The 15584-nt window shown below is 34.3% G+C and overlaps 1 protein-coding gene across 2 annotated transcripts in view; it reads left to right on the top strand.

Annotated features, from left to right (window-relative positions):
- The window catches only part of pard3bb (par-3 family cell polarity regulator beta b), a 422709-nt gene that overhangs the window by 360977 nt on the left and 46148 nt on the right, over window positions 1-15584 (top strand). For both annotated transcript variants that reach the window (XM_062067536.1, XM_062067535.1), the window contains exon 24: window positions 1760-1836. In XM_062067536.1, coding sequence (XP_061923520.1) covers window positions 1760-1836 — 77 coding nt within the window. The remainder of the gene's footprint in view (window positions 1-1759; window positions 1837-15584) is intronic.

Raw genomic sequence — 15584 nt, 5'->3', positions numbered from 1 at the left:
CAGCATACTGGCACCATACTTATTTTGATCATTGTTTCTCAGCTGTTTGTAAATGTTGCAGTTTATAAATAAAGGTTTTGTTTTTTTTTTAAATTGTTTTTATTTTTATTTTTTTTTATTTAAAAAGCCTCTGCGCATGCGCATAGCATAGATCCAACGAATCGATGACTAAATTAATCGGCAACTATTTTTATAATCGATTTTAATCGATTAGTTGTTGCAGCCCTAATATATAGTGTCACAGTCATAAAATGTTAATATTGTAGTTCTGGACTGTATAAGTCAAAAATCCAATCAACAAATGTTTGGAAAACATTATAATAATAATAATAATAATAATAATAAAGAAATATTGAAGCCCAAGGAAAAAAGTTATGTATTTATTTTATTGTATTTTTTTGTCCAAATTATCACTTACATCAAATATCTAGATCAACTTTAGGTCTGTGTTAGTAAAACACAAAGTATCCATTATCTCCTCCCAAAATGTTTTAAAGTGCAATATTTGATGTGCATTAATTGGAGCCTTAACTATGTTAATAATTCATAACACCATTGATTTTGATTCATTATTACTAATCACAGTTTAAACAAATACATGAATAAATCCCACTAAATTATGGGGGATCCAAAAGGTCCCCACTCATAAAAGTGTTAAAAAATAAGTCATAATTTCACTTTTACATAGTGTCAATTATAAGTAAGTATTATTTTTTTCATGGTTTATTTTGAAAATGACAAACCTCTCCGTATCCCACATTTCTCAACCGATTCGAACCGTTCCAACATCCACACACTCCACTCACCCTGGACATTCTAGCATTTCAGTTCCAAGCACGCGCAATTCCTACCAGAATTGCAATTTTTAGTTGTTATCATGTAGAAATGTACTGTACCACTGTGCCATACCTCATCAGCCTGATTTGTATAAGATACCTGAACCTATATTTCCAGGAACCTAAAGTGCCTAAAAAAAAAAAAAGTCTACTGGTTTTTTGGGTTCCGTTATGCATGGGCTTGAGTTGGAGTCTTTTAGGAGTAGTGCAAAAAAAAAAAAAGTGAAATATCCTCGGTAAATAGGCCGGGATAATCTCCGAGAGATGATGTGTGTTTGGGGGTGTGGCAATAAGGAATAAGTTCAGCGAGTGTGAGGTGTTTTGAACCTCAAGTTGGAGATGAGACGTGCCTTCAAATGTATGCTATTTTTCCCATGTCTTTTCCAAGGACTTAAAGACTAAATCCCTCAGAACGAGCCTAAATGACTTCCGTACCACTCACAGGCGTATCAGCTAATGAGTGTGTTGTGCTTGTATACTTCTGCAGTTTTGCCTTTTCAAACCATAAGCACAAGATTTACAACTTTTCTGCAATTTGACAGAAGTCGTTTGCCTTTGAATTTGTCGGGATGTTTTGTGTGTGGTGGCTGACAAAGAGCGTGCCAAGAGCAACACGATGGCAGGCACAAATTATAGAATGTTTTTTTTTTATTGAACCAGAAGACAGAGCTGGCAAGCAGGCAATCCTGATATTCATGACAGGAAGGAACCACAGGGATCCTCCGTCATAGCGCAGAACTGAATAGACTCTGAAACAATCCCAAAGACGAGCAGGTATAGAACACAAGGCCAGGCGGGGAACCAACATAGGGAAGAAGACTCAGAAATGTAATCTTTTAGTCGGCTTCTGTAAAACTGAACAATAGTACACAAGAGACCCACAGATGCACAAACTCAACTTTTGTGTATTTTGTTTGTTGCAGATTGCAGGCAGAGGGACGGATCAGCGAATGGTGCCACAGTATGAAGAGGCTGAGCGTCAGTATGCCTCTCTGCCAAGGTACTCTCTTACTCTTTCTTCCTTGTCTTCGAGAAGATGCCACAAGTTGTTTCTGCACTGCAAAAAGTCAGTGTTCAAAAACAAGAAAAATAAAAATAAAAATTAGGGGTATTTTATTTGAACTAAGCAAAATGATCTGCCAATAGAACAAGAAAATTCGGCTTGTCAAGACTTTCCAAAACAAGAAAAAATAAAAATAAAATGAGGGGTATTTTATTTGAACTAAGCAAAATTATCTTCCAATAGAACAAGAACATTTGGCTTGTCAAGACTTTTCAAAACAAGAAAAAAAATAAAAAAATTAGGGATATTTTATTTGAGCTAAGCAAAATTATCTGCCAATAGAACAAGAAAATTCGGCTTGTCAAAACTTTCCAAAACAAGAAAAAAAATAAAAAAATTAGGGGTATTTTATTTGAACTAAGCACAATTATCTGCCAATAAAACAAGAAAATTCCGCTTGTCAAGATTTTCCAAAACAAGAAAAAAAAATACAAAAATTAGGGGTATTTTATTTGAACTAAGCACAATTATCTGCCAATAGAACAAGAAAATTCGGCTTGTCAAGACTTTCCAAAACAAGAAAAAAATACAAAAATTAGGGGTATTTTATTTGAACTAAGCAAAACTATCTGCCAATAGAACAAGAAAATTCGGCTTGTCAAGACTTTCCAAAAAAAGAAAAAAAAATACAAAAATTAGGGGTATTTTATTTGAACTAAGCAAAAATATCTGCCAATAGAACAAGAAAATTCGGCTTGTCAAGACTTTCCAAAAAAAGAAAAAAAAATACAAAAATTAGGGGTATTTTATTTGAACTAAGCAAAAATATCTGCCAATAGAACAAGAAAATTCGGCTTGTCAAGACTTTCCAAAACAAAACAAAAACAAACAAAAATTAGGGGTATTTTATTTGAACTAAGCAAAATTATCTGCCAATAGAACAAGTTGGTAGAGTGGCTGTGCCAGCAATCGGAGTGTTGCTGGTTACTGGGGTTCAATTCCCACCTTCTACCTTCCTAGTCACGTCCGTTGTGTCCTTGGGCAAGACACTTCACCCTTTGCCTCTGATGGCTGCTGGTTAGCGCCTTGCATGGCAGCTCCCGCCATCAGTGTGTGAATGTGTGTGTGAATGGGTAAATGTGGAAATACTGTCAAAGCGCTTTGAGTACCTTGAAGGCAGAAAAGCGCTAGACAAGTATAACCCATTTATTTATTTATTAAAATTCGGCTTGTCAGGACTTTACAAAACAAGAAAGAAAGAATACAAAAATTAAGGGTATTTTATTTGAACTAAGCAAAATTATCTGCCAATGGAATAAGAAAATTCGGCTTGTCAAAACTTTCCAAAACAAGAAAAAAATACAAAAATTAGGGGTATTTTATTTGAACTGAGCAAAATTATCTGCCAATAGAACAAGAAAATTCGGCTTGTCAAGACTTTCCAAAACAAGAAAAAAAAAAATACAAAAATTAGGGGTATTTTATTTGAACTAAGCAAAATCATCTGCCAATAGAACAAGAAAAATTCAGCTTGTCAGGACTTTCCAAAACAAGAAAAAAAAAATACTAAAATTAGGGGTATTTTATTTGAACCAAGCAAAATTATCTGCCAATAGAAAAAGAAAATTCTGCTTGTCTAGACTTTCCAAAACAAGAAAAAAAAATACAAAAATTAGGGGTATTTTATTTGAACTAAGGAAAATTATCTGCCAATAGAACAAGAAAATTCGGCTTGTCAAGACTTTCCAAAACAAGAAAAAAAATAATACTAAAATTAGGGGTATTTTATTTGAACTAAGCAAAATTATCTGCCAATAGAACAAGAAAATTCGGCTTGTCAAGACTTTCCAAAACAAGAAAAAAGAATACAAAAATTAGGGGTATTTTATTTGAACTAAGCAAAATTATCTGCCAATAGAACAATAAAAATTCGGCTTGTCAGGAATTTTCCAAAACAAGAAAAAAAAAAAAAACTCAAATTAGGGGTATTTTATTTGAACTAAGCAAAAGTATCTGCCAATAGAACAAGAAAAATTCGGCTTGTCAGGACTTTCCAAAACAAGAAAAAAAAAACTAAAATTAGGGGTATTTTATTTGAACTAATCAAAAGTATCTGCCAATGGAACAAGAAAATTCGGCTTGTCAAAACTTTCCAAAACAAGAAAAAAATACAAAAATTAGGGGTATTTTATTTGAACTAAGCAAAATTATCTGCCAATAGAGCAAGAAAATTCGGCTTGTCAAAACTTTCCAAAACAAGAAAAAAAAATACAAAAATTAGGGGTATTTTATTTGAACTAAGCAAAATCATCTGCCAATAGAACAAGAAAATTCGGCTTGTCAAGACTTTCCAAAACAAGAAAAAAAAATACAAAAATTAGGGGTATTTTATTTGAACTAAGCAAAATTATCTGCCAATAGAACAAGAAAATTCGGCTTGTCAAGACTTTCCAAAACAAGAAAAAAAAAATACTGAAATTAGGGGTATTTTATTTGAACTAAGCAAAATTATCTGCCAATAGAACAAGAAAATTCGGCTTGTCAAAACTTTCCAAAACAAGAAAAAAAAATAAAAAATTAGGGGTATTTTATTTGAACTAAGCACAATTATCTGCCAATAAAACAAGAAAATTCGGCTTGTCAAGATTTTCCAAAACAAGAAAAAAAAATACAAAAATTAGGGGTATTTTATTTGAACTAAGCAAAATTATCTGCCAATAGAACAAGAAAATTCGGCTTGTCAAGTTTCCAAAATAAGAAAAAAAAATACTAAAATTAGGGGTATTTTATTTGAACTAAGCAAAATTATCTGCCAAAAGAACAAGAAAATTTGGCTTGTCAAGACTTTTCAAAACAAGAAAAAAAATACCAAAATTAGGGATATTTTATTTGAGCTAAGCAAAATTATCTGCCAATAGAACAAGAAAATGTGGCTTGTCAAAACTTTCCAAAACAAGAAAAAAAATACAAAAATTAGGGGTATTTTATTTGAACTAAGCACAATTTGCCAATAGAACAAGAAAATTCGGCTTGTCAAGACTTTCCAAAACAAGAAAAAAAAATACTAAAATTAGGGGTATTTTATTTGAACTAAGCAAAATTATCTGCCAATAGAACAAGAAAATTCGGCTTGTCAAGACTTTCCAAAACAAGAAAAAAAAAATACTAAAATTAGGGGTATTTTATTTGAACTAAGCAAAATTATCTGCCAATAGAACAAGAAAATGTGGCTTGTCAAAACTTTCCAAAACAAGAAAAAAAATACAAAAATTAGGGGTATTTTATTTGAACTAAGCACAATTTGCCAATAGAACAAGAACATTCGGCTTGTCAAGACTTTCCAAAACAAGAAAAAAAAATTACAAAAATTAGGGGTATTTTATTTGAACTAAGGAAAATTATCTGCCAATAGAACAAGAAAATTCGGCTTGTCAAGACTTTCCAAAACAAGAAAAAAAAATACTAAAATTAGGGGTATTTTATTTGAACTAAGCAAAATTATCTGCCAATAGAAAAAGAAAATTCGGCTTGTCAAGACTTTCCAAAACAAGAAAAAAAAATACTAAAATTAGGGGTATTTTATTTGAACTAAGCAAAATTATCTCCCAATAGAACAAGAAAAATTCGGCTTGTCAGGACTTTCCAAAAAAAGAAAAAAAAAAATTCGGCTTGTCAGGACTTTCCAAAACAAGAAAAAAAAATTACTACAATTAGGGGTATTTTATTTGAACTAAGCAAAATTATCTGCCAATAGAACAAAAAAAAATCGGCTTGTCAGGACTTTCCAAAACAAGAAAAAAAAAATACTAAAGTTAGGGGTATTTTATTTAAACTAAGCAAAATTATCTGCCAATAGAACAAGAAAATTCGGTTGTCAAGACTTTCCAAAACAAGAAAAAAAAATACTAAAATTAGGGGTATTTTATTTGAACTAAGCACAATTTGCCAATAGAACAAGAAAATTCGGCTTGTCAAGACTTTCCAAAACAAGAAAAAAAAAAACTAAAATTAGGGGTATTTTATTTGAACTAAGCAAAATTATCTGCCAATAGAACAAGAAAATTCGGCTTGTCAAGACTTTCCAAAACAAGAAAAAATAAAAATAAAATTAGGGGTATTTTATTTGAACTAAGCAAAATTATCTGCCAATAGAACAAGAAAATTCGGCTTGTCAAGACTTTCCAAAACAAGTAAAATTAGCTAACCTCAATGAACCCAAAAATAGCTTAAAATAAGTATATTCTCATGAATAACAAGTGCACTTTTCTTGGTAGAAAAAAAGAAGAGACCTTTTTGCTCAATATGTTGAAAAATATTCTTAAATTAAGTAAATGGTAGTGCCATTATCTTGACATAATGATATGCGCTCGGCATCATGATTTTTTTTTTGTTCATGCTTGAAGTAAGAAATTATTACTTTAATAAGGTAGTTTTATACTTGTGAGTGTTGATCACACAGCTTTGCAACAGTTGATATTCTAGTTTCAAGCATGTTTTACTCAATATAGGTCATCAAATCTCAGCAACTGAGATCATTTAGGACCAAAACCCTTAAAACAAGTAAAACACTCTAACATAAAATCTGCTTAGTGAGAAGAATTATTTTATTGGATAGAAAATAAGCAAATATCACCCTTATTGGAGATATTTAATCTTACTTAGATTTCAGTTTTTGCAGTGTGTTTTGCATTGGTTTCTTTTCAAAGCCTCTGATTCAATCGTCACAATGTGTCTTTGTCTTTGTCACTGGAGACCTCGGCGACCTCCGCCTCTAAGGCCCCGACGGATAAGGTTATCCAGGGTAAATCACACCTAGCCTTATCCGTGTCCACACACACACACGATGCCACCGTTTAAGACCCCTTGCTACCCTCCGTCCGCCGGTGCAACGCGACCTAATACGCAAGTCACAAGACATTACACATTACAAGCATACCATAAGCACAGACCATGAACAAAAAAATAAATAAACAAAAAAACATGTGATTTGAGGTTCTGTAGCAGTATTTTAGCTTTTCCTTTGCGTTTAGCATGTTTTTAGCATGATGGTAACATCTTTGTTCAGCAGGAGTCCTATTGTCGTTTTAAAAAAGTGTCATTAAATAGTTGTCCAACTTTTGTTTCAGAGATGAAAATAGAAAAAATGGCCCTAAATTAGTTTTTTGCTTTGCATTTGAGAATTGGAAGTAGAATGAACAGAAGGTACACGGACCGGTAATCTACATCAACAATATGATTTTCCGTAGTGGCTGGACAGGACAGATTTTTAAAAAAGTAATTAATTTATTTAAAAAAATGTAAAGAAAAAAAAAAAGACATTTTGAAAATCAATGTTTTTTTTTTTTTTTTTTTTTAAATTAAAAATAGTTCAAAACAAAAATTGCGATTAATTAAAAAATATATATATATATTTTGGCAGCCCTAATCAACATGCATTATCATAGTACAATTAAATTGTAATTTATGTCGTTAACTGTATATTGTATTTTGTCTACAGTGCAGCCCAAAAGTTTGGACACACCTTCTCATTTCAATGCGTTTTTCTTTATTTTCATGACTATTTACCTTGTAGATTGTCACTGAAGGCATCAAAACTATGGCACCTGTGAGGTGAAAACCCTTTCAGGTGACTACCTCTTGAAGCTCATCGAGAGAATGCCAAGAGTGTGCAAAACAGAATTCAGAGCGATGGGTGGCTATTTTGAAGAAACTACAATATAAAACATGTTTTCAGTTATTTCACCTATTTTTGTTAAGTACTTTTGATGCCTTCAGTGACAATCTACAATGTAAATAGTCATGGAAATAAATAAAAATGGAAATAAAAATGAATTCATTTCTTTTTTTCCCCATGTTGTGTTTCCCCCGAGATAATGAAATACCTGAAGGTCAAAGTTTAAGTGAAAAGTTTGTTTAACACTTTGTGGGGACAAGTGATTACCCGCAGCTGTGTCTCATTTTTCATGGCACACCCTCGCTTCTTCAGGGCCTCACTTTTTAATATTCGCTATCTGTGCATCTTTAACCTTTTGTTCCCCGGCTATTTTTTTACCATTAATTAATTTCCTTCCCTCTTCCCCCTGTGCTGTCTAAGTAGTGCCCACACCTCCCTTTTCCTGGACTGCCAAACAAAAGAATATGATAAGTCTGGAATTGTAGATAGGTTGCTAAAGATAGATGTCGGCAATGTGTGAACCGAAGAAGTAAAACACAGGTAGAGGTTTCATTTCCTTCACACTTTAGAAGACCTGCCCACTTTGTAACGCCTTTTTTTAAATTATGTATTTATTTATTTTTTTGGATATGTCTGCAGAAGAACACTTAGAGGGGAACTGCAGTTTTTAGTTTTTTTTAGGAATTTCAACTACCATTAACAATCCCTATGTAAGACAAAACCACATATGTTATTCTTTTTTTTATGCATTCTAAATAGTAAAATACGGCAAGTACGAGGTGGCTAACAATAGAGCTGATGAAAGTCCTCTATTCCACCCCTTAAACCAGAGCTGGGCAAATATTTTGACTCGGGGGCCACATTGAGAGAAAATATGTGTCTAGGGGGCCAAGGTGTATGTGTGTATAAATGCTATATACACATTTAGCTGTTAAAAATGGCTGTACAGTATGTGTGTTTGGGTCCCGTTTTTTTCAGGAACACTAATACCAAAAGTCGCAATGTCTGAGGGAGTTCTAAAAAGAGACCGCCTTGAAAAAAACAGAATGGAATTTTACAGTTGTTTACTGAATGGGACACCCAAAATGTACATTAAAATAAAGAAAGTGGGATTTACAATATTAACTATGAACAATAAAACACTGAATATTAACAACATATGAACGTCGCTCCTCTTTTACTTCTCAGACCCGCTCCTGGATAGTTGTTTTTTTTTACAATCAAGTAAAACACAACAAGAATGTAACAAACAGCAAAATATGAATGCAAAGTGGAATAAACACCTACGATATGATATATTATCACGTAAAAATCTGCTTCCGCATCTGTTTCTGACACACGCGTTTCGGGCTGGCTGCTGTGAAAACAAACCCCGCCCACTCTGCTTTGTTCCTGGTCTGAGCTGCTGTGACGTAGATTACCGTAATAATCACCTGTCGCCTTCATTAGCAGCAGCCGTGATGAGACGAGTAGTTGGAGTCGGAGGTGCTGCTGAGAGACACAGACGCAGAAAAGACACGTTGCTGAAAAGCAAAAGACTTTGCACGATTTGAGGAAATTAAAACAGTGTTATACCCAGAATTCCGGGCTTTCCTGGCAGTGTGTGGTGGTCTGAAGAACCCACTAGAGGGGAACTTCTACAAACTCTTATAACACTCAAAAGCGCAGATTTCGACCATTGACATACTTTCTATAGTTCAAGACTTACGGCCATTTAAAAACAGCACTGCACATCATAATGGCGGCAACACTTTTGATGTTAAAGGTTTTTTTAAAAATTATGTAGAACGTCCGGCAGGCCGGATTGAAAATCTTAATGGGCCGCGTTTGGCCCACGGGCCGTATTTTTGCCCAAATCTGCACTAAACCCTTCTAAAAAAAATCGCCAACAATACTCCATTTATATCTCATGACCTGAATATTAACCAAGTATTGGCCATATTGTTATTATAAGCGCTAACGCAGACAAACTATTTTTAGTAGCCAGTGAGCTGCTGCATCGCCTCTGAGTTGGTGAAAGTTAATTCCAGATTATAAATCATGCCCCTCACCTGGATAGTAGAAGGTTGTGGACATAAACCAAGAAGCTGGTCAACTTTGACATCCAATATATCCGGAGTAGGCTAGGAAAAGACGCTCGTTTTTCTTTTTAACCTGCTTGATTGTAATCAATTCTTCATCAAAGCGGAAAGCTATAAGCACCCCAGTGAGAGCAGACATTGTTCAGTACGTGATTGTGTTTTTTATGTTCGTACTTTGTATTTCTTGTTTAGCACTTAGCGATACTGCTACATGATGCTTAGTGTTTCACTAATGCTGCATCTGTTTAGCACACAGTTTCTGAAACTGCTAAAAAAAAAATAAGGTTCTAGATCATCAACTGTCTCGTAGTAGTCTTTGTTGTCTCATGAAGTCTGCCATGATTAGTTGTTGTTGTTGTTGAAGGGAAAAGCAAACATTGTGATGCGTCTATGAAATTAATATATCGCCAAATTCCCAAAATGAGGAAAATACGTAAATATTAAATGTCAAGATTTTGCCTGATACTACATTACATTCTGTATATACCGTATTTTCCGTATTTTTGATGTTTTTTCATATACAAACCCCGTTTCCATATGAGTTGGGAAATTGTGTTAGATGTAAATATAAACGGAATACAATGATTTGCAAATCCTTTTCAACCCATATTCAGTTGAATATGCTACAAAGACAACATATTTGATGTTCAAACTGATAAACTTTTTTTTTTTGCAAATAATCATTAACTTTATAATTTGATGCCAGCAACGCGTGACAAAGAAGTTGGGAAAGGTGGCAATAAATACTGATAAAGTTGAGGAATGCTCATCAAACACTTATTTGGAACATCCCACAGGTGTGCAGGCAAATTGGGAACAGGTGGGTGCCATGATTGGGTATAAAAGTTGATTCCATGAAATGCTCAGTCATTCGTAAACAAGGATGGGGCGAGGGTCACCACTTTGTCAACAAATGCGTGAGCAAATTGTTGAACAGTTTAAGAAAAACCTTTCTCAACCAGCTATTGCAAGGAATTTAGGGATTTCACCATCTACGCTCCGTAATATCATCAAAGGTTTCAGAGAATCTGGAGAAATCACTGCACGTAAGCAGCTAAGCCTTCGATCCCTCAGGCTGTACTGCATCAACAAGCGACATCAGTGTGTAAAGGATATCACCACATAGGCTCAGGAACACTTCAGAAACCTACTGTCAGTAACTACAGTTGGTCGCTACATCCATAAGTGCAAGTTAAAACTCTCCTACGCAAGGCGAAAACCGTTTATCAACAACACCCAGAAATGCTGTCGGCTTCGCGGGACCTGAGCTCATGTAAGATGGACTGATACAAAGTGGAAAAGTGTTTTGTGGTTTGACGAGTCCATATTCAAAATTGTTTTTGGAAACTGTGGACGTCGTGTCCTCCGGACCAAAGAGGAAAAGAACCATCCGAATTGTTATAGGCGCAAAGTGTAAAAGCCAGCATGTGTGATGGTATGGGGGTGTATTAGTGCCCAAGACATGGGTAACTTACACATCTGTGAAGGCGCCATTAATGCTGAAAGGTACATACAGGTTTTGGAGCAACATATGTTGCCATCCAAGCAACGTTACCATGGACGCCCCTGCTTATTTCAGCAAGAGCATGCCAAGCCACGTGTTACATCAACGTGGCTTCATAGTAAAAGAGTGCGGGTACTAGACTGGCCTGCCTGTAGTCCAGACACGTCTCCCATTGAAAATGTGTGGCGCATTATGAAGCCTAAAATACCACAAGGGAGACCCCCGGACTGTTGAACAACTTAAGCTGTACATCAAGCAAGAATGGGAAAGAATTCCAAATGAGAAGCTTCAAAAATTGGTGCCCTCAGTTCCCAAACGTTTACTGAGTGTTGTTAAAAGGAAAGGCCATGTAACACAGTGGTAAAAATGCTTCTGTGCCAACTTTTTTGCAATGTGTTGCTGCCATTAAATTCTAAGTTAATGATTATTTGCAACAACAACAAAAAAAGAAGTTTCTCAGTTTGAACATTAAATATCTTGTCTTTGCAGTCTATTCAATTGAATATAAGTTGCAAATCATTGTATTCGGTTTTTATTTACAATTACACAAATTGCCAACTTCACTGGTTTTGGGTTTTGTAGTCTGAATGGAGAGAATCTCATTGGCTTCATTGTTAGCTGACTTTTGCAAGCCTTTTTTTTACGAGTTAGAATGCATTAAAAAAAAGAAAACCACATGTGGTCCATTGATGATAGTCCTAATAAAAAGTTTCCCTTTAAGATGACTTAAAACAATTAAAAGTACACTTGCCACATTCAGAGGTATTTAAAAAAGAAAACGTGTTTGATTCATTCTCACAAAAACACTGGCTTTGCGTGGGGGGGAGAAAAAAAAAACTCAACGGGTCTCCGAAAGCATTTCCGCGTGGACGTGGTCTCACCAGAGCGGCGTCAAATGTGTGTGTTTGCATGAAGAGTGTGCGAGGAAGACAACGTCAACGAGTGGAGTGACAAACAGAAGGTCTGAACATAAGAAAGTTTATAGTCTGCTTCCCATCTCTGGTAAAATGCTGAGGGATGACTTTTTTTCACACCTCGTGTGTGCGTGTGTGTGTGTGTGTGTGTGTGTGTGTGTGTGTGTGTGTGTGTGTGTGTGTGTGTGTGTGTGTGTGTGTGTGTGTGTGTGTGTGTGTGTGTGTGTGTGCGAGCGGGTGGGAGGGAGGCGGTGTCTGTGCTGGTGATGACTTTAGCAGATGGGGCTGAGAGCTGTGATGATAGTTCGAGGTCTTGCTGTCATCCCTGAAAAGCCTTGAGAAATTGGACACACTCGCATATAAGACACCGGCTCAGTTCCGTGCTTTGGTAGCCATAACTGTATAAGGTAGTGTACCCTATAAATACACTTTATCATCGTGCTCAAATGTCAATATATATATACACTATATTGCAAATTAATCTAGTTAATCCTAATCACCTGGAGGAATTATGGCGGGGGGGTTGTTTTTCAGGAGTTGGGTTTGGCCCCTTAGTTCTAGTTTAAAGGAACTTTGAATGCTCCAGGATACCAAAACATTTTGGACAATTCCACGCTCCCAATCTTGTGGGAACAGTTTGGAGCGGGCCCCTTCCTCTTCCAACAAAGCAAGGTCCATAAAGACATGGGTGACAGTGTCTGGTGTGGATGAACTTGACTGGCCTGCACAGAGTCCTGACATGAACCCGATAGAACACCTTTGGGATGAATTAGAACGGAGACTGAGAGCCAGGCCTTTCTCGACCGACATCAGTGTGTGACATCACCAATGCGCTTTTGGAAGAATGGTGGAAAATTCCTATAAACACACTCCGCAACCTTGTGGACAGCCTTTTCCAGAATAGTTGAAGCTGTAATAGCTGCAAAAGGTGGACCCACATCATATTGAACCCTATGGGTTAGGAATGGGATGGCACTTCAAGTTCATATGTGAGTCAAGGCAGGTGGCCAAATACTTTTGGCAATATATATATATATATATATATATATATATATATATATATATATATATATATATATATATATATATATATATATATATATATATATATATATATATATGTATGTATATATATATATATATATATATATACGTATATATATATATATATGTATGTGTGGAAAAAAAATCACAAGACTACTTCATCTCTACAGGCCTGTTTCATGAGGGGTTCCCTCAATCATCAGGAGATTTTAATAGAAGCATTCACATACCATGGTTTATATAGGACACAGAACGGGTAGGTACAGGCAGGCGTAGGGGCGTGGTGGAACCTCGAAGACAATAATGTTGAATATTCAATAACATGGCGAATTCTTGCATTCAGCACACCTTACAACAGTGGTAACAAAAGATGCAACCTATGCTTAAAAGAGAAACTGTTTATCATATACCGCCCAGACCTGTCATCCCTCAACAAGCGCAGCGAGATTGTATCAGCATGTCGTCACAGAAGGAAACACCTCCTAGGTAACACATGAGCCAATCACCACGCCCCTACGCCTGCCTGTACCTACCCGTTCTGTGCCCTGTATAAACCATGGTATGTGAATGCTTCTATTAAAATCTCCTGATGATTGAGGTAAACCCCTCATGAAACAGGCCTGTAGAGATGAAGTAGTCTTGTGATTTTTTTTTCCACACATACATATTACGCTCTACCACGGTATCAAGCACTATTTTTTGGATAATCTAATTAAGACATATATATATATATATATATATATATATATATATATATATATATATATATATATATATATATATATATATATGTATGTATATATATATATATATATGTATGTATGTATATATATATATATATATATATATATATATATATATATATATATATATATATATATGTACGTATATGTATGTATATATATATATATATATATATATATATATATATATATATATATATATATATATATATATATATATATATGTATGTATATATATATATATATATATATATATATATATATATATATATATATATATATGTATGTATATATATATATATATATATATATATATGTACGTATATGTATGTATATATATATATATACATATATATATATATATATATATATGTATGTATGTATATATATATATATATATATATATATATATATATATATATATATGTATGTATGTATATATATATATGTATATATATATATATATATATATATATATATATATATATATATACATATATATATATATATATATATATGTATGTATATATATATATATATATGTATGTATATGTATATATATATATGTATATGTATATATATATATATATATATATATATATATATATATATATATATATATATATATATATATATATATATATATATATATATGTCTTAATTAGATTATCCAAAAAATAGTGCTTGATACCGTGGTAGAGCGTAATATGTATGTGTGGAAAAAAAATCACAAGACTACTTCATCTCTACAGGCCTGTTTCATGAGGGGTTTACCTCAATCATCAGGAGATTTTAATAGAAGCATTCACATACCATGGTTTATATAGGGCACAGAACGGGTAGGTACAGGCAGGCGTAGGGGCGTGGTGATTGGCTCATGTGTTACCTAGGAGGTGTTTCCTTCTGTGACGACATGCTGATACAATCTCGCTGCGCTTGTTGAGGGATGGCAGGTCTGGGCGGTATATGATAAACAGTTTCTCTTTTAAGCAAAGGTTGCATCTTTTGTTACCACTGTTGTAAGGTGTGCTGAATGCAAGAATTCGCCATGTTATTGAATATTCAACATTATTGTCTTTGAGGTTCCACCACGCCCCTACGCCTGCCTGTACCTACCCGTTCTGTGTCCTATATAAACCATGGTATGTGAATGCTTCTATTAAAATCTCCTGATGATTGAGGGAACCCCTCATGAAACAGGCCTGTAGAGATTAAGTAGTCTTGTGATTTTCTTTCCACACATACATATATATATATGTATATATATATATATATATATATATATAGTTTTTATTTATATAGTTATGTATTTTTATTTCCTAAATGTTATGTTTACCACATAAGGTATCTAACAACACCATCCACACTACACATAGGGCCTGATCTGTGTGCGCTAAAACACGTGCAAACCGGATAGCACACGCAAAGCTGATCTTGATGGGAAATAATTCCACTTGAAAAGTTTTAAAAAATTGGTCTCCTCAGTTCCCAAACGTTTACTGAGTGTTGTTAAAAGGAAAGGCCATGTAACACAGTGGTAAAAATGCCCCCTAGCCAACTTTTTTGCAATGTGTTGCTGCCATCAAATTGGAAGTTAATGATTATTTGCAAAAATGAATTACGAATATTAAATATCTTGTCTTTGCAGTCTATTCAATTGAATATAAGTTGAAAAGGGATTTGCAAATCATTGTATTCTGTTTTTATTTACGAATTACACAACGTGCCAACTTCACTGGTTTTGGATTTTGTACAATCCAATCCAATCCACTTTATTTATATAGC

This window comes from Entelurus aequoreus, linkage group LG13, assembly GCF_033978785.1.
Source record: "Entelurus aequoreus isolate RoL-2023_Sb linkage group LG13, RoL_Eaeq_v1.1, whole genome shotgun sequence".
NCBI lineage: Eukaryota > Metazoa > Chordata > Actinopteri > Syngnathiformes > Syngnathidae > Entelurus > Entelurus aequoreus.
Note: the sequence above shows the minus strand (reverse complement) of the source record. Positions and strands in the feature narration are given on the sequence as shown.